Raw genomic sequence first — 19,338 nt, 5'->3', positions numbered from 1 at the left:
TAATCAAATGCGAAAGAAAACAAATGTTGGTTAGCTGGTTGGCGGAGAGCTGTAAAACAGCAAAAAGTCAAGATAACAAAACTTCCTGGCCTTCTGCTCTTTATACTAGCGTTCTGCCATCCAGAATCTGGGATCATCCAGCTTCCAAACTTTCATATCAAGCATTTCCTTAACTGGAGAATTCCATCTGATAGAAAAAGGAGGTGCCGGTTAGTATAGCATTCTGATTAATGGGTGTCAAATGACACAGCTTCAACTATAACATGTTTTGCAAAGAGCCAGACGTTATGAGTGTACCCCACCTGATGGCAAGGGTAGGTTAGATGCTGTTCCGTTGATATCCTTTAAGCAAAGTTGCAGCTGGTAAAGATTACATACTTTAAAATGTACTCACGGCTTTCTGAGTATCATCCTCATATGGGCATCTGGTCCAATCTGAGACAGTAAAAGGAATGTATCTTGAAGCTCTTCATCACTCTCCTTCTTTTCTTCCTCAGTGGGGATGGGGGAATCTTCTTGCTCATCATCCAGGAATCGGTAAAAAAGATATTTGTCCTGGAAATGGTATTCCTGGTCCACTAGGGAGAAACAAAATAGAGACATCTCAGAAGAAGAGGCAGCAGGAATAAGTCCTCCACAAAACCAAAAATAGTGTGTTTTGAGCACAGTGATGCAATCTCTAAATGCAATGGTCTTCAATGTATTAATTTTACACGGATGAAAGGCAGTCAGTTGTGCCTGGGTTGTAACTGGTGACTCCCTCGCCCAGTTCCTCAGTTTGTTTATACACAAATACCATTCTGAATATCATAGGAACAATGAAACGTATAAATACAAGTTATTTGCTGCACTTTTCCGACCATGCTCCTTAATCCATGTTTATCTTTTCCTTTAATTCTGTAATTAAACATAGCTCCTGAGCCTCTAGGGAAACTTGGCAGACATAATAACAAATGTATTTCCACAAGTCCCTCTGTGGTTTATGCCTTCTACAACACAACCTATAGTTCATCACATTCATTACATTATTTTGGAACTTTCAAGAATAATAGAATTGACTTGGTACTAATTTGCAATATTTTCACATGATATGCATGAAACACTTGTGTATTGAGCGCAATATAAATAAAATATTATATCATATCATATTTAGTCCAATGCTATTCAGTTTTGTTTTAGTTTGTAAATATGCATGATAGAGCATCTGTTAAGTAGGTCAAAGAATACATTTATCATTTCACACATTCCAAACCTGCCCTTTTTTGATCAGACGACATATAATGGGTGCAATATGTGATTGTGTGACTGCAATGCCAAAGTTAATGCAATCAACCGGCAAGCCTCTCTTCACCTAATAAAAACATCACTCCCATACTTGAATATTCCAAAAGAAATTAACTGGTCTAAGCATTTATACATCCATATCTGGATTATTGAAACATTTTGCTAACAGACACCCCTAAATGTCTATTCAGGAAACTTCAAATAGTCCAAAAACAGGATCATATCTACACACGTCTCAAATCCCTGAATTGGCATCCAATTGATAAAAGGAATACACTTAAGATCCTCTGCCTTGCTTTTGAGGGCCTACACAACAGTGGCTGTACATACCTGAACACTCTATTTAACTTGTATACTGCTGCACAAGCCCCGAGATCCACCAACAAATGGATTCAAAGCAAATCAAGATTACAGCTATCTCACACTGGAGGAATGATAACTAACAACCAAGGGTATGAAATACCCTTTTACTGTGTTCTAAGGAAACAACTAATTCAGAAACAATTCAACAGAAACCTAAAGGTCCAGCTGCTGGGCAAATCCCCATACCTCGAATATGTGACATTGGATAGGTCTGACTGTTTGAGGGAGACACTCTGCCTCACTTTGAACTGTGTTGTGCTGTACTCTCATCATTGTGTATGATATCCTTGAAGACCACCTGCATGTGAATCATGGTCAGTATAATACTGCCCTGCCCTTTCCCTCCCATGCCCAGTCCTTGCACTTTGAAGAAGCTTGCTTGCAAAGTAGTGTGTCACAAAACACCAGTGAATAAATAAAATGCAGCAGCGGAGTGAAGATCCAAAAATAGTGGATTCTCATGGTAGCCACATCCATTGTGACTATAGCATTGGGTTGCACATTTCTCACTGACCACAAGACAGACACAATTGCCTTATTAGTGATGTTTCCCTTTTGATGGAAAGTCTAAGATCTGTGTCATGACCTGTCACTAATCCTGTTCTGCTCACCTGTGTGTCAGAGGCTGGACGTGATCTAGATATCTAGTATTTAACGTTGGCCTTTTCATAAGCATATCCAGCATTTGGATGATTGGAGAAGATATGGTTGTAAATATAGTTTTGATGAGGAATTTATCCATAAACAAATTCATTTTCAGACTACAGAAATGAATTAACTAAGAAGTGGTTGTCAGACCTAGGTTTCTGAATCTAAATGCAAGAATTTTAAACACAATTTTAGTTTGCAAGAAAAGTATCTAAGAAGGTCATCAGGATTCCAGAAATGAACCTAGTTTACTAAATAATCCTCCAAAGCCATTTTTGGGGTGGGGTGGGGGGTTGGAGGTGTGCAGGGGTAAGCTTCAGTGGGTATAAAAAGGGAGGTGTCCCCATGAAATACTCACCTGGGCAACCGATGAAGGAAATTCTTGGTATTCAGGAATTGGCCAATGATTTCAAAGTTAAACTGCACAGTCATATGTCTTTTGTTCTTCTCATAATGAAAATATTAAATTGGCCCATACATGTCCAGTCTGATCAAAGTATATGGCTATGAGTGCCACAAAATGTGAAAGCTTGTTTGAACAGGCTTGCTAGTACTGTAAAAGAAGCAATTACTCAGGTCACTGAGGATTTCTAAGTAAAAGAGTGAAACGCACAGAAAGTACACATATATGATGCCACTTTATACCTTATACTATAGCCTATGTTTGTTGTCATTATGGCAACTCATATGGAGCTCAGGAAAGGGTGAGCAAAACAGAAATGCCATGCCTCCAGACCGCTGTCCTGTCTCAGTACCCTATCCGTGGTCACAGTGGGCATGGTCAAAGGTCATACAGCCTCAGTCAAATTAGACACTAAGCATAGCCATAGGCATGTCCAGTAGGCCCACCAGGAAGCATAGTTGTTTCAGTGGAGGGGCCAAAGGCCCTGACATGGTCAAAGTAACCAGTGAGCATGGTCACACGTCATGTTCATAGGGTCAATTGGGTGGTTTAATGTTCAATTGGGTTGTCTGGGGGTTCAGTGGGCAGAGCCACAAGCCCTGTGCTGGTCAAAGTAGCCACTGGGTATTACCACAAGCATGCCCATTGGGAAAATCATGGTTCTCAAGTGTTCCCAAGCAGGATGAAAACCCATGCCACTGTCAAAGTAGCCACTTGGTATGACTGAAGGCCATACCTACTGCCTCCAGATGGGGGCTCTAGAGATCCTGAGGTAGGTGGCACCCCTTACCCTGTGAAAACAGTCACTGGGCCTATTGTGCGGTTGGGAGTTCCGAGGCAGGACCAATGTCCTGGTGAAAGTATTTGATGGGCACTGGGTGGTTTTGGATGGTCTGCCTCAGTCAACGTAGCCACATTGTGACCATATGGGGTTCAGGTGATCTCTGAGTGGTTGGGGATTGCAGGGGCAAAGACGCAGACCAGTGCAAAGATGCAAACCATGTCAAAGTAGCTAATAGGAATGGCTGGCAATTCCTGGAGCATAGCCAAAAGCCCTGTCCCTGTCAAAGCAGCCACTGGACATGGCCGTAGGGGTACATGGAACAAGTGCCAAAGGCCCTGCCTCAGCCCAAAAATCCAGTGTGCATGGCCAGAAACCATGCACTGTGGGCAATGGGCAATTTACAAGTTCCCAAAGTCGTCACCGTGCATGACGGCAGGCCACGCGAAATATCTACTGTAGGTAACAGCATTGTACATCATTAAAAAACAATGACATTTAGAGAATTAACTGTGGTTAATGTGACACTAGTTATACAGTTAAGTTCCCTAAAAAACTGTTCAAATTCAGTGAACCAACATTCTTAAGCGAATGTTATGACCGCAGCACAAAACAATAAAACAACAAGAATTTGACAGTTATGGTTTCAAAGACATAAAAACTGCCATCACCAACTAGCTCATGACACCACATGTACTAATACAAATCACATGCACATAACTCAACTTTGAATGAGACTTCAGCAACGAAAAAGACCTAATAAAAAACCTTACAATTTGAGTACATGTCATGTGAGAGTCAAGCAGGGTCGGATTGGGTCGTCGGCCAATTGGCCCGTGGCTGATGCAAAATCATGGTGAGAGACCTGGGGGCCGGTTCCTGAAGCCCACGTGGGCCGGTTTCGGGTCCAGGCATGGGCTTCACACTTCAGGAACCAGCCCCCAGGGCCTCAGCCTCGCCGAATGGACGCAAGTTGCAAAGGATCTGTAGGTAAGTAACTTACAGATCCTTTGCAATTGCAGCCCCGCTCCCGCCACCTCCGGCCCGCCAAAGATGCAAAGAAAGGTAACACCGAAGTGTTACCTTTCTTTAATAAATGCGGCGGGCCCGCGGCAAACTGCCGCGGTCCGCGACACTCTGGCGCCAGCAGCAGTCAGTGTTACAAAACACTGGGAGGGAGCGGCAGGGCTGGGCGGGGCTGCCTTAGCCCGGCCTGCTCCCTCCCAGTGTTTTGTATTACAGAATATGGCTGCTCTCTGCCAAGTTGCAGCAGTGGGTGTGCGGAGCGGGTATTTTAATCCATGCATGCTGCCTGTGCTGATAAATAGAGATACAGCGTGATGGAAGACAGCATGGAGCAGGACAGCAAGACCGGATGCACAGGGCAGCCGCCTTCCCCAGCCTTCTTCAGCATGATCCAGGACAGGAGTCAAAGATAGGTCACTTTGCCTCAGGGTTCTTCTACATGGTGGCGGCTGTCCAGTCCACAGAATCAGAGTGGCCACACTAGAGGTACACCGGCGAGGATCGCATGCATTTGCACAGCAAGAGTCCAGTCTTTGAGGTAGGCTTTTTGTAGCAAATAGGAAAGCACCAGCAGTAAGGATGCCCTCTGACCTTCGGCTGGGAAACCCTGCCCCGATATGCCAGGAAGCAAGATGCTTGTGTGTGGAGTAGTCAGAGGCTTACAAAGGGCAAACGGAAGGAGAAACATGATATATCATTTTATTTGGGACACTGGCAGTTTCAAGTGCTGCCATGTTGTATCTCCTTTGATTGCATAGCAATATGTAATGAGAATCGGAAAACGACGTCAAAAGATGTCTGCCGTACTCCACTAGTATTCAAGTGCTTCCTTTCTGGGTTACATGTCACCTGGACGAACATACGGTTAATGACAGAGAGAGGAGAAAGATAGAGAGGGGGTGGGGGAGGCAACGCCAAGGTGCCTTTAGGGTGCATATACCCGACTTTGCCTCCAGCAGAGCAGGCTCTGCCCCATGCAGGCACCCAGTGGGCAGACAAACAGACACGAGCTGGGCCTTTTCTACAGCAACTGCATTTAACGCGCACATGAGAGCTTGCTCTGGGGTTGGGGGGTACATAGGATTAGGAGGGCCAGCCTGGCATTGACTTACAAGTCAAAGTCCTAATGAATATTTATACAACCCTACTATGCTTTATCAACCCCCGTCCACACAACAATCCCCTACACACACGAGCCATGTGCGTACAGTATCCTCGCACGCATTGCTTCCATGACAAGACAACATGAAATATGAGGCTTGATATGCGTCCCCGACCATGCAACAGTGCGCACAATAGCGCCCTTTCAGGGGCGCAGTCACCCGAGCGAAGTTTGGATTTTATTATCAGAGGGGTGCCACTCGTCACCTTTAGCGGGATTAGTGAACACGCAGATAAATCAGGTTTTGGAAAAGCTCATGAACTAAATGGGGAACGCATGGAAACAGCCGTGCCACCTATTCGCGGGTGTCAGGTGACGGCGCCGGGAGCCGAGAGGCATCTCCTTTGGAATGCTACCAACTTGGTTGTTTGCTGTCTGGTGTCCCATAAGGGCGTGTGTGTGTGTGTGCATTTTATTAACGCACTCCCAGTTCTTTTAAGTTGAGCTGTGATGTGGATGTGTTTTTGGGAAGCTCTGGAGACCTGACCAGGAAGCTAGGAGGAGTGTCTTCTCGGCCAGCATTTCTAACTTGCAACAGCTCACAGCCTTCAACCTAAAATAACATCTTTACGCCGATGCTGATTTTAAACTCATGACTGCCTATGGTGTAAACAGAAGCAATGTATCATCAGACAGCTGAGCTAGGCATCTTCAGGGTGTAATTAGAGTTGAACCCTTGCCTGCCCTTTTTGCAGAACTCTGGCAAGAAGCTATCCTTCCCGCACTCTGCCCACTCCAGTCTCCCTTCCGGGAGCACACGTTACATGCTTACAAAGGGGGTCAGAGGGAGTCTGCCCTGCTTTGGTTCTTCAGTTCACAGCTTGATTAGAATTCTATCAGCAATGGCGAATGGGAACAATAGTTTTTGCTCTCTGCCTGGAGCTCTCCTTTGGATCATGCAATGGAAGACTTTTGTTTGAAGATGGGACAATAATCTAACCTGAAAAGTAGATGCATGCAGGCTTGACATGCGGCTACCTTTGCACCAGACCTGCAGATGAACTTAACTGGTCTGCTCTTAAATCTCAGTTACCTGTTTAATGATATAATCCACTACAGAATAATTGGTAATTTTACAATATCCGATATGATAGCTCCATGGGTTGAGCGCTGCTGCGATGTGTGTGAGATCTACAGGTTCGAATCCCAGCAAGGCCATCTCAGCGTTTCATCCTTCTGAGGTCAATAAATGAGTACCAACACAGGTTGGGTGATATTGTATGCATATTTGTTCTACAAAAAAGAGCTTAAGCGTAAGTGCTATACAATAACATGTTATCATTTGGCCTTCGACGTATGCTTGCATTCACAGTAATTTGACAATATGGATCTATACACACAGATATTAATGATGCATATGGTGATCCATTCTTGTATGAAATGTATATCACATTAGTGAAATCATAACCTTGTTTTTCATAGTGTAACAATGCTATTTGATGCCACTTCCTGTTTTGTCAAGAGGTGAAAGGTCGTGTTTCATTAATGGCACTGATTCTGTAGAAACATCTGTGTTTGCGCAGTGAGAAACGTGGTAGGCACTGCATTCGTTTGTATAGCGTTGCGCTTTGCTGGGCACAGATTCCTCAGTGTTCACTCTTTATCAAGTCTCACTCACACACACACACATTTTTCTTTACAAGCCATTGCAGTTGCTGTCTATTTGAAAGCTTATATTCAAATGACCTTTACCTGTTTTCTTCCACCCCAGTTGCACTAGCAAGTTATTATCTGGAAATTCTTTAGCAATTTGAATCCTCTAAATGAAACAAGGAATACATCAACACGTCACAAATCATCCTCTATTGTTAAGCATCGATTTACAGCAGGTCTCAAAACTGCAGTGGGGGTGGTTGGTTCATGCCACTCCTGCGCCTCGGAGCTGTGGACCCTGTCACAGAACTGTATGCAAAGTTATGTTATTTTATGAGTTGTGTTGTAATGTAACAGACACATGAACCCTCCATAAGTAGCATTTTCTGTAAAGTCGTGAATTGAAGCGATTTACGGTTGATGGTTTAAGGGGCACTTTTTTTGAGGCGCGGGGTGGGCCACTTTTTTGAGGCAACAGGTGGGCCACTTTTTTGAGGCGAGGAGTGGGACACTTTTTTTCGGTGTCCGGGTCTATTTCTTGTCCCAGTCCGACCCTGGAGCCAAGCTAAATAAGAATTACGGGTTTCTCATTCTTGGGGCACAGTGGCATTTGGGAAGCTATGATGGATGTGGGATATGTGTGAATGCTTTGCTCCAGGCCTACTAGCATTCTGGGTGGCACAGTGACTACTGGCTCAATCCAGTGTCCACTATGTCAGGGTTGTCTGTTGCATGGCCAAATGTCATATCCAGACCATGGAGACACTGGCCCAGGCTGCATGCTATACCAGTGCTCACTTAGGGGGTTCAAGTGGACCAGTAGTGGCCACTATGGGTGGTTCCTCGGGGCTTGCAAGATGGCCAAAGGCCATGCTCTGCCTATTGAGGCCCTGGCCCTAGCCTCAGGCTTTAGCTAGCTCCTGCCTAGGGAACTTGTGAGCCACTGTTCTGTTCAATTTCGACTGACTGATTGTCTACCAGTTTAATTTCCGACACGGTTTTGACGTCCTATCTTTTTCTCCCTCACAGCACATATGTGCCGGAGGGATCGCTCGGGAGCTGATATTTTCAGGTATCCAGAGGGCTTATGGGTACAATCCCTGAAAACTGTGTTTTATGCGGAACCTTCTGATCTTTCTCTTTTTCCACTCAAAGATACTTAAGAAGATTCAGTCGGAGCTCTCTCTTGCAAAAATCTGTTTGTTCTGCTTCATTTCTTTAAATAGAGGGACAGAATCAGGTTCCATGTTACATATTCATGATTCCCTGGAGTTGGTTTCCTTCAATATGCATCCGTTCCGTCTTGGCTTTTGTCTGACAGCTGCAACTGAATATGTAACATGGAACCTGATTAGTTCCCTCTGTACCCATAAGCCCTCTGGATACCTGAAAATACCCTCAAAATCTGCAATGATTTGAAGACCATATATAGAATACCCAAATTAGAAGTATTCGTCCTGAAGAAAGCGGCCATTAAAGGATCCCGCTGAAACCGGTTGACTATCATTTTAGTGGTATTGGCCTGATAAACCAGACCCCGATACCCCAAATATATATATATATATGAAGGGGCTCGCAAACAAGAAAAGATTATCATTGCTACCTACCTCTATTCCCCTACCAGGCAAAGAGAGAACTAGCTAGCTCTAACCATATTTTTCTATTTTTATTTCAATATTCATTTTTTGTTATAAGACACACAGAATGGAGGCAGCAACAATAAATAGATATACCGACACCCAAGTAGTGTGCACTCATTTTTAAAGATTAGGAAAGTAGTGAGAGAGGAAAGGGCCAGGACCTTTACATACCAGTTGTAGTCAGCACATCAGCATAAACTAGGGCTGGCACCGACTCTACAAGAGGTTCAGAAACAAAGGGCTAACAAGATTATCGCTAGGGATCTAGCTATAGGAATAATTTGTTAACAATCATCCTCCTGTTATTTTTGTGATAATCCGATTTTGGTAAAGAACAGCAGGCGACCACCCATCGACTCCTTTTGTAGTTACTCCCCAGACGCGTATCAAGCCATCTACGCCCTCGTTTAATCCAGAACCGCTGGCTCTTTAGCAAGCCTGTCAACGTTGCGAGCGCAAATGGTGGCGCGAATGAAATGAAAACTGCAAGATTGCATATACATATTCTGTGACCCAGTACCAGGAAGCAACTAAGGCGGCTAAATCACAGTTCTATGCTAATTTCATTTGGTCAGATCCCTTTGCGGCTCGTGAGCTTTTTATGGTGGCAAAGGAGCTTTCAAATGTGGCCTCAACAACTGTTGCCCCACCTTCACTGGAACAAAGTGATGCTATCAGTTTATTTATTTATGACAAAATTCACAAATTTGACAAGCCATTGTCGACTACTGAGCTGGAGTCTCAGAGGATATCTTTCCTGAACCTGTTGGTACAAGTAATGGGGTCAAGATGGTTTCTTTTGAGTCAGTCAATGATATCACTGTTCTGGATTCTCCTAGAAAGATTGAATCATCCTCTCCTGCAGATCTAATCCCCCTCTGGTTTATTCAGTCGCTGCCTACGGCTGTTATTCCACTCTTTACAGCTGCAGTTCATGCATCTTTCACTAGGGATTCTATCCCCGCTGCCATCAAACGTGCACTTGTCTCTCCTCTATTAAAGAAACCTGAACTCGATGCAGCCTCTGCAGCTAATTATCGCCCCATTTCATTGCTACCTGCTATTATGAAACTTATGGAAGCCATTGCTAACCCTCAGCTGTCCCGCTTTCTGGCATCTCAGGCCCTCTTGCAACCTTTTCAATCTAGATTCCGTCCTGCCAGAGGTACAGAGGCAGTGCTGATATCTGTCCTGGAGGATATAACTCTTCTCCAGGATAGTTCCACATTTTTGTCTTGCAAGAGCAGGAGGTCAAGCTTTCTTGACTTTAGCACCCATCTCGTTGAACTCCCTCCCTGTGCAACTATGGGAGATAAATGACCATCTAACCTTTCGGAAAGATTTGAAAACGTATCTTTTTTAATCTGGATGTGCTTCTGAACACTCTGTTTTTTTAATTCCTTTTCGCTGGTCACTAGTTGTTCTCCTAGCACTTAGATCCCTCCAGCCCTTAGTTTAGTGCTTTATAAATTTGGTTACATTACTGGCCATGGCTGGATGACATGGCCATTGGCCAGTCAGTGAGGTGAGGGTTATCTGTGGCATGGCACACCCCCCAGTTAAATTAGCCAGTAAGCACAGCCATTGGCACATTTTCAGTGAGCCTATTGGTGGCTCATTGGTTCCCCCTATCAGAGCAGGGTGCCTGGGTAAGGGTAGAAGACCCTGCTGAGAAAAGCAGTCAGTGGGCATTACCTGTGGGCTTAATGGCTGTTTAAGGGAGCCTGGTGCAGAGTAAAGGCCAGTATTCCCCACTCTGTTCGACTTTCAAACTGCACCAATCACAATTTGATGTATTTGCTTTGACCATTTTTTTATTTAAAATAATATAGATGGTGGGTTGGGGTTAGTTCAATAGAAAGGGGGTTAATGGGTAGGTGAGGGAGGAGAATTGGGGTGGGGGGGGCTCCCACAGTTTTCAGTAAAAATAAAAGACCGAAAAAACGAAAATAAATCGGGGAAAAAGGCAGCAAAATATGTTTCGGCCACCAGTTATTTTAGAACAAACTTAATCAATCGTAAAGGCGCTACCCAGGCCAAAGGAACCAAAGGCCATGCAGAGAGGCCATTCTGTGTGAGCTCAACAGATGGTTCCCAATGCATGACTAAAGGGTCTGCCTCTATCAAAATAGCCACGGACGTTGCCCTATCTAGTGGATAGATTAGGTGCAGAAGACCCGCCCCCAGACCCACAATCCTGTGTTCATGGTCCAGGTCATGCCCTGTGACCCAGCTGGGTGATCTGCATATCCCTTTAGCAGGCCCAATGTGGCCATATGGCCGCAGGGCATGAATAGTGGGTACTGTAGATACAATATTGTATATCATGAACAAAAAACATTGACTTTTCGGGAATACACTTTGGTTATTGTGCTGTTATGGTTAGGTTTCCCTTAAGCAAAATAATCAGACTTCAACAACAAAAAAGCACCATTAAAAAAAAGCTTTCCATTTGTTCACTTTTCCTACGAGGGGCGAGCCAAAAAACAGGCTCATGGTTTCTCTACATTTGAGGGCAAGACAAATAAGAAAATGCACACGGTTCGATAACATTTCATATGAAAGCCACGGCAAAATACAATGTAAACAATTCGAAGACGTTTTATGCAAGAGCCAACACAAACACATAATATTCTCACAAAAATCCGATTTCCAGAGGATGCACTACTGAGAGACAAAGTGAACGTTTGGTTGTGTGACGACGACACTGGCACACTTATGGTAGCTTTAGAAGCCATAATTGGCATAATCTGGGGTTTTGTCATTTTGTTCTGCTACCTTTTAATGTCTCTTTAAGAAAGCTTTTCAATGAATATGTTTTGTGGTGGAAAAAGTACCACTGACTATTCCTGTGGATTGGTGAACAATGTATTAATAAAAAAAGCCAGCAGCAAACAACCATTGACAGTACGAGACGTCAGCGCAAGTCAGAACCCCCATTCCTCTGTGCACCGTTCTCTTATACCCAAAGGAACACATGCATTTCAATGCAAGGGGGGTCCAGGGCAAGGAATCAGACTAAAACTATGTTACAAGCAGGGAACAAAGCCCCACTATACCAGTCTTTGATACCAGCTGCCTTCTCACATCTTGAGGCAGTGTCATCAAGGCGGGCAACATAAAGTGATACATTTAGTGCAGCTGGATTTACTCCTAAGAGGTTCACACACAGTCTGAGGCAGGCGAGTGTGCTTGTAATATGATGACTTCCATCTGCTAATGCCACTTTTCCTAAGAAAGCAGGAGCCTGAAACATGCCTATATATGCCAAAAGGGAAACACATCAGAATCAAGAGATGTAAAGGCGAGCATAGCTACACACTAGCGAAAAGCCTTTATTGCAAGGACATACAAAATAAAGCCTAAAGCCTCACCTTGCACGGGCAATAAACAGCGTTTAAACATGGCAGTTTGCAATACCTACTTAATGTTATAATGCAGCAGTCTACTAGTGGAGTGCATAACATTTTCAATTCTAGACTTGTCCCCTACAGTATACATGTAAATATGTAATGTATAGGGTGATGGCCGTTGCCTCAGTTAAGGTGAAAACGATGACCCATTCACTTTTGTGAACATTCTATTGCTAATAACTGCAGACATATTGCAATTATCTGGCTGAAATATTCTAAAATAAAAGCTGAATATGGGCTCCACCAAACTAGAACGTTTGGGGTAAATTTATCCAACGGTTCAAATGTTAATAAGTATTAAAAAAAACAGTTTTTGGACAAGCCTGATTTAAGACCATCTGAGGGCGGTTCCATGTAATAATGTCGCCACAAAAATATCGCCATACAAAAATATCGCTGAAAAATGGTCGTTTTTTGTGGCGACATTATTGCATGGAACATGCGGGGGACACCCCTGCAACCCTCAATTTATTTTTTTTTGAAAACTTTTTTTTTGCCCCTATCGCCACATATATAACCCAAATAATATCGCCACAACATTTTCCCGGCAATATTATTTACGGCGACCATATATGTGGCGATATTAATACCTGATACCCTGAGGGCTGTCTACTTCTCCCTCATCAATGGCTGGCCTCCTTTAGGTTGATTTGGGTTTTCTATGCTCAATGTAGGACCACACAGAACACACTACTATCTTCTATAATTCTAATGTTACCAATAACACAATGATAAACCTCAAATGTACTTAATACAAGTTCATTTAAAAACAACTTCCAGTTGCATCAACCTCCCAAACACCCATCTGCATAGAGCTGATCGCACTATACAGTACTGATATATCAAAGTGCTACAGTGTCATGTGAACATAAAGTGCACACAGTGCATAAAGTATATAACAATATCATGAACTTTTTAAACACAGTGCATACAAAATTACATAATTACCTACAAATCTGTATACAATACTCATTTTAGAACTTTATAGCTGATATCATTTCTTACATCATTCTATGATACATATTGGCCAACTCTCGCCATATTTTGAAGCCTGTCGTATATAGGAATCTGCCTATTCTATTTGCCTGCATGCACATGTTTCTGTCAGATTCATACATTTAATGTCTGCCATTCCCTGTGCAGCCGTGTGGAGAGGTGGCAGGCTCCTGTCGATGTATACCTCAGTTTAAAAAAGAGAGAGATGTAGAACTTTGAAAAATCCTCAAGTCCAGAACAAAGAAAACAGAAAAGGACAAGATACAGTGAAATCAAGAAATAAGTAAAATTAGATGCACAGGGAATGGCAAACATAAGGCATAGAGTACTGCACTGATAGCTTGACACAGAGAGTCATTATAAATAAGGATCAAAGAGGAGAACATATGTAGAAATAACTCTCAGAAAATAAACCCCCTGAAATAGAAGCCAAGTAGAGAAAAAAGGTCCCTGAAGAATGTCATGCGAATTTGCAAATCAGACAGAAACTTGTGAATGTAGGGCAAATAGAAATTAAAGTCACTCACTGTAGTGACTAGAGTACTCATAGTCCATAGTCCCCTTTCCTCCTTCCTTGTGGGCGTCCCCCAACATGGGGATGGTACCACAACATTTAGCAGTGAAAAATGGAGCTTTCGCTTTAAATTTAGTAGAGCATGCGGGGTGCGCCCCTGAGCGTGGGACGCCCATGTTAGGCCCCGCCCTAGGGCACCTCACCTCAGTCCCCTTTTAACAGTGGCCCAAGCAGTCGCCTTGCTGAAGACATCCCAAGAAGCATGCTGTTGAAAAGCGACGGCCGTGGCCTTCGCTCTGACCGCATGGACATGAATTCCCTCAGGAACTGGTTTGCCCATGGCCGTGTACGCCTCTGAAATGGCCTGAAGCATCCAACGGGCGAGAGGAGCATTGGAAGCCTGGGTGGCGGGAGACATGCCCCCAAAAGTGATGAACGATGCCTCACACTTCCTGAAGGTTTTTTTCCAAGAGGTATAGAACTTGAGGTCCAAGGAATGCAAAGCCCATTCTGCATCTGACTGTGGGTTTGGGAAGAACACTGGCACGCAGATTTCCTGGTTCAAATGGAATGGAGAGACCACCTTGGGCAGAAAACTTGGATGAGTGCGCAAGAGGACCTTGTCGTCATGAAACGTGGTGAAGGGCTCACACAATTACAACACCTGCAGTTTGCTGAGCCTGCGCGCAGAAGTCAGCGCCACCAGTAGAACTGCCTTTAGTGTCACCAGCTGGATGTCCACCAAGGTCATCAACTCAAAGGGCTTGCGCTGCAAGGCTGCAAGAACCATCTTGAGGTCACAGACCGAATGAGGCCTGTGCACCAGAGGAAAAAGCCTGGACAGCCCCTTGAGATGAGCCTTAACCACCGGGTTGGCAGCTGAACAACCGTGCTCGGGGGAATTCTTGTAGGCCCCAATGACCACAAAATAGGTGCGGTAGGTATTCACCTGAACGCCAGACCGGGCCAAATTAGCGGAGAAGGCCAGCACGTCGTCCAGGGCGCAGGTGCTGGGGTTCAACCCCTTATTGCAAGCTGAATGGCAAAACCATGTCCACTTGCTTTTATACTGCATCGGCCTCCTGGCCTCTTGTATGATGCCCCTGTTGTCATTTGAAAATGAAGCATGCTGAAGTCTCAGCTGGTCAGGAACTAGGTCGCATGGGCCAGCCTGGCTAGGTCCGGGTGCTCCACAGCCCCACCCTGGTGTGTCAGGAAGCACCTGCTGGGGATCGGAAGATGGACAGGCCCCTGGGAGCACAAGTGAAGTAGTTCTGAAGACAACGCCCTGAATGGCCAGTGTGGGGTGACCAGGATGAGGCTGCAGGCCACCGAAGTCCAGAATTTACGCAGGGTCCGCTCTAGCAACGGTGGAGGAGGAAACGCATAGCACATGCGGCCATGCCAGCAGAGCTGGAACTTGTCTCCCAGAGACCCACGACCCCAGCCACCCAAGAGGCAAAGCAGGGACAATTCGAATTCAAAGGAGATGTGAACAGGTCCAGATCTAGAAACCCTCATCTCGGAACAGGAGCAAGAAGATGAGTTAATGTGTAACTCCCACTCGTAGGTATTGAACCCCAAGCGGCTGAGCTGGTCCGCTTCAGCATTGCTGTCCCCTGGGAGGTGGACCGCTGAAATCTGAATCTTTCCGTAAGGGCCCATTCCCAGATCACCACTGCCTCCATGCACAGGAGGAGGGAAATGGGTGCCACCCTGCTTGTTCAGGTTAAACATTGTCATGGAGTTGTCGGTCCTGACCAGAACCGCAGTATCCCTGATGAGAGGCATAAAAGCCTTGAGTGCCAGGCCCAGCGCCTTGAGCAGATTGATATGCAAGAGGGCCTCCTCCCCATACCATATGCCATGAATGGAATAACCCTCCTGTGTAGCCCCCCAGCCTGACAGTGAGGAATCCGTTGTCACCACCAGAGTGGGCTACGGTTGAGTCAAGGGGGCTCCCACTGCCACATTGCAGTCCATCAGCCACCAGCAAAGATCTGGGATGAGGAGCTGGGGAATTGGGATCCTGTCCAACTGAGACACCGTCTATGGGTTCCAATTGGCAGCCAGGTGGATCTGGAGGCATGTTATCTTGAGGCGGGTGGGCGGGCTGGACTGGGAGCATGCAAGATGCCCTCAATCCCAGCAGGTGCATGGAACCACCATGCTGAGGTGGTTGAGTCGGGCAGAAAGTGCCCTACTGCCTTGCGGAGGGAGAGAAGTCTCTCCTGTGTGGGGAAAACTCTCTGCACTTCCGTGTCCTAGCCCACTCCAAGGAACTCCAGTTCCCGGGTGGGAGTCAGCTCCGACTTCTGCCGGTTTAGGGAAAAACCCTGCTGGTTCAGAACGTCTGTCAGCCATTGGCAGGAGTGCACTGCACCCTCGGGAGAGCTGGCCCTGACTAGCTAGTCATCCAGAAAAGGGTATATGTGAGGGCCCTCCAGGCCGAGGTGACCGGCCATCACATTTAGCAGTTTCGTGGACTCCCGAGGGACCGAAGGGTAGCACCTTGTACTGAAAGTGGTACGACATAACCATGAACCGCAGAAACTTCTGATGTTGTTTGTAAATAGGGACATGAAGGTACACATCCTTGAGGTCCAGGGAACACATCCAGTCCCCTGTGCACAGAGATTCCGCTATGTGTGCAGGAGTAATCATCTTGAAGCGTTCGAGCAGGATAGACAAGTTGAGGAATGACAGGTCCAGGACTACCTTCAGGCCAGCCTGGTTGTTCTTGGGTACTGCAAAAATCCTGCAGTGGAAGCCGGAGCCCCTATCTGACTGAGGAACTGGTTCCACTGCCTGAATTCCCAGAACAGAAAGGATCTCCTGTAAAAAAGGGCCAGAGACCCTATCTGATGTAGAGGAGGAGAGGATGGTAGAGGAAAGGGAAGAGGAAGACAGAAGCCCATGTAGAATATAGAAAGGATCCAAGGACTCTCAAAATAACGCTTCCCGCTGTCCTGGAAGAGAGCCAGCCGTACCCGTACTGGTGAGCTGTTTTCCCGACCATGACGTACCTGCTTTTTGGCATCTGATGCGGGAGCAGAGAAGGGGGAGTCGACAACCTGACCAAAGTCCTCTGCTGCTTCCTCCTGTTGTCGTTGGGTGACTTGTCAGGCCTCCGCGTACCGTGGTCCCGAAACCCCTTTGAAGCCGGTGAAATCACAGGGTATGAATTCAGCCAGGCTCTCAAACTCAGGGAAGGACTTCTGTCCTGGCTTAGTCAGGATGGCCAATGACTTGGCAGTTTGTGTGTTGGTCTTCTTACTTGTCAACTGGTCATCGATGGATGAATGACAGAGGTCCAAGCCCTTGAAGGGAAGATCTAGGATCTGCTCTTGCTCATCAGGTGAAAGCTCAGTGGCAGGCATCCATGCTGTTCTTCTCATCTCGATCTCCAGACACAGCCCTCTGCTGGCTGTGTCAATGTGGGAGACCGAAGATCCATGAGGTCCTGTGCAACAGCTTGGGCATCCGGCAGGCCGGCTTTGAAGGAGGCCTGCCTCTCCATAGGGAGGTCAGGCAGAAACTCCCCAAGCTCCTGCCACATCTTGTGGTCAGCCGCGGCTAAAAGGGTGTCAGCATTGGCCTGCTGCAAATGCAGCCCTGAAATGGCATAGCATTGCGTGCCCAAGGACTCATGGACCTTGTCCTCTTTGGCCAGACAACTGGAGTAGGCTCCTGAGGAGGAAGACGACAAAGACAATGGTTTAGAATAGATGGAGGCTGTGGCCACCACTGAAGAGTGAGGCTGATGGTGGGAGGCCAGGTGAACCGGCTGCCCATCCATAAGCCTGAACCTGCTGTTCAACTTCTTGTTCATCTGGGCGTTAGTCCTGGGCTTCTCCCAGACCTTTCTCGCCACCTTCAGGACATCTTTCTGGAGTGGAATGCCAGGCTGGCTTGTAGTGAATTTGCCCCAAACCTCTGCTAGCACTCTGGACTCTTGGGGGGCTTCCTCCGGCAAGGGGTCCCACAGGAACTCTGCAAGGTTCTGAAGGTGATTATCAAAGGCCTTAGCAGATGTCAAGGGTTCATCATCCTGGGTGTCATTGTCATCATCGCCCCTCCTCCTTTTTTACAGACTGAGGGGAGTCCGGGCCCTGAGACGCAAGTGCCGGCAGGCTCCCCCCTAGTTCTGGAACCGAAGACAGGTCCAACCGTTGTTGAGGGGGAGTTATTGGTGGTAATGGAGGATGCAGCAGGTCTGGATAACCGGCAAGGCCTGGACCGGGGGAGGAACAGGCACTGGCACCGGAAATGGGGGAGAACAGGCAGAGGGCCCAGAGGAGGAGGCCAGGGAGGCAAAAGCTGCAGGATCACCTTCACTATGTCCTTGAGGAGCCCTGTCATCTGCAGGGAACACATGAGGAGGAGGAAGTGCTTGAAGAAAACGTCCTCACAAACCGCGGGGACCCTAAGGGACTGGCCCTCCGAAACGCTGGCTCTCCGCTCCTGATCGAAGCGGCAATGCCCATGAGGCATGTAGCGGTAAGGGTGCGATAGGTAGATGTACCCCCGAGGAGTCCAGAAGCCTGTACCACACAGTCCACTACCGCTTACAGAGGGAAGGGTACTGGGACCTTCTTGCAAGGCGCATTCAATGGTCGAGAGCATGGGCGGGCTTTCAGTTTAATTCAAGATGGTCTCAAGCACAGCTTCATGTGAGCACAAGGTACCCGTGGTCTTGGAGGTTTCAGGCATAGGACTTCTTTGTTGTGTGTCTTGGATTGCATCTTGATTGTATGTTGCCTATTTGATACTCCACGATGAATAAAGGCTGACGCTAAGGGTCCAGCTCTAACCTCTCCCATGAAATGTAAAATAGGAGACAGCAGAACCCCTAACACCACAGACTCACTGCCCAGTATTTGCGTGGTGAAAGGGCAGTGCAATCACTGAACTGGGAGGGTAGTGATGGTAAGTATTTTTAATAGGTACAAGGGTTCAGGTAGTCAGGCTGAGCCCAGGGAGCAGAATAGAAGAATGGAGTCAGAAAGAGAATAAGCCCCAATAGAACAAAAGGCAAATGGCAATTACTCAAGCTGAATCAAGGGAAGAAAGGCCCAGGAGAAAAGGGGGCAGAACTGTAGAACCCAGCAGGAATGAGGCTCGACAAGCAGGAGAAAGGCACAGAAAAAAACAGTACTATTGGAGAACTAGGGAGCTTTGAGGCATGCAGCATTCTGTGCAGCGTTCCCGTTTGAACTGGCAGGCAGACACAAACGAGGCTGTTGTGGCGTGCTGGTCGCTATGGTAACAGATGCTGGAGCATCGATGCCGGCAACGTGACAGCGCTGTTGAGTGTATGCGAGAACGTAAGGTGAGCTGGGTGCCATGGTTACAGGCTCCAGCGCGTCTGTGCGCAAGCCACGTGGGCGCTGTGGCTTTGGAAGGTCTCTGGCATGGCGAACGGCCAAGCATCGGTGGCCCTTTTCCCCTTGAGGTTGATTAGGAGGAAGAACTTGATCGCCCCTCCGAGGAGAGCCCATAGGGCCCCTGAGCA

General features: G+C 46.5%; 1 protein-coding gene across 3 annotated transcripts in view; it reads right to left on the bottom strand.

Moving 5' to 3' along the window:
* The window catches only part of RAPGEF4 (Rap guanine nucleotide exchange factor 4), a 1,521,174-nt gene that overhangs the window by 579,160 nt on the left and 922,676 nt on the right, over positions 1-19,338 (bottom strand). For all 3 annotated transcript variants that reach the window (XM_069616226.1, XM_069616227.1, XM_069616228.1), the window contains one exon: positions 395-578. In XM_069616226.1, coding sequence (XP_069472327.1) covers positions 395-578 — 184 coding nt within the window. The remainder of the gene's footprint in view (positions 1-394; positions 579-19,338) is intronic.

This window comes from Ambystoma mexicanum, chromosome 9 (assembly GCF_040938575.1).
Source record: "Ambystoma mexicanum isolate Mex_15411 chromosome 9, UKY_AmexF1_1, whole genome shotgun sequence".
NCBI lineage: Eukaryota > Metazoa > Chordata > Amphibia > Caudata > Ambystomatidae > Ambystoma > Ambystoma mexicanum.
The sequence above is the reverse complement of the archived record's forward strand: the minus strand, read 5'-3'. Positions and strand labels throughout refer to the sequence as shown.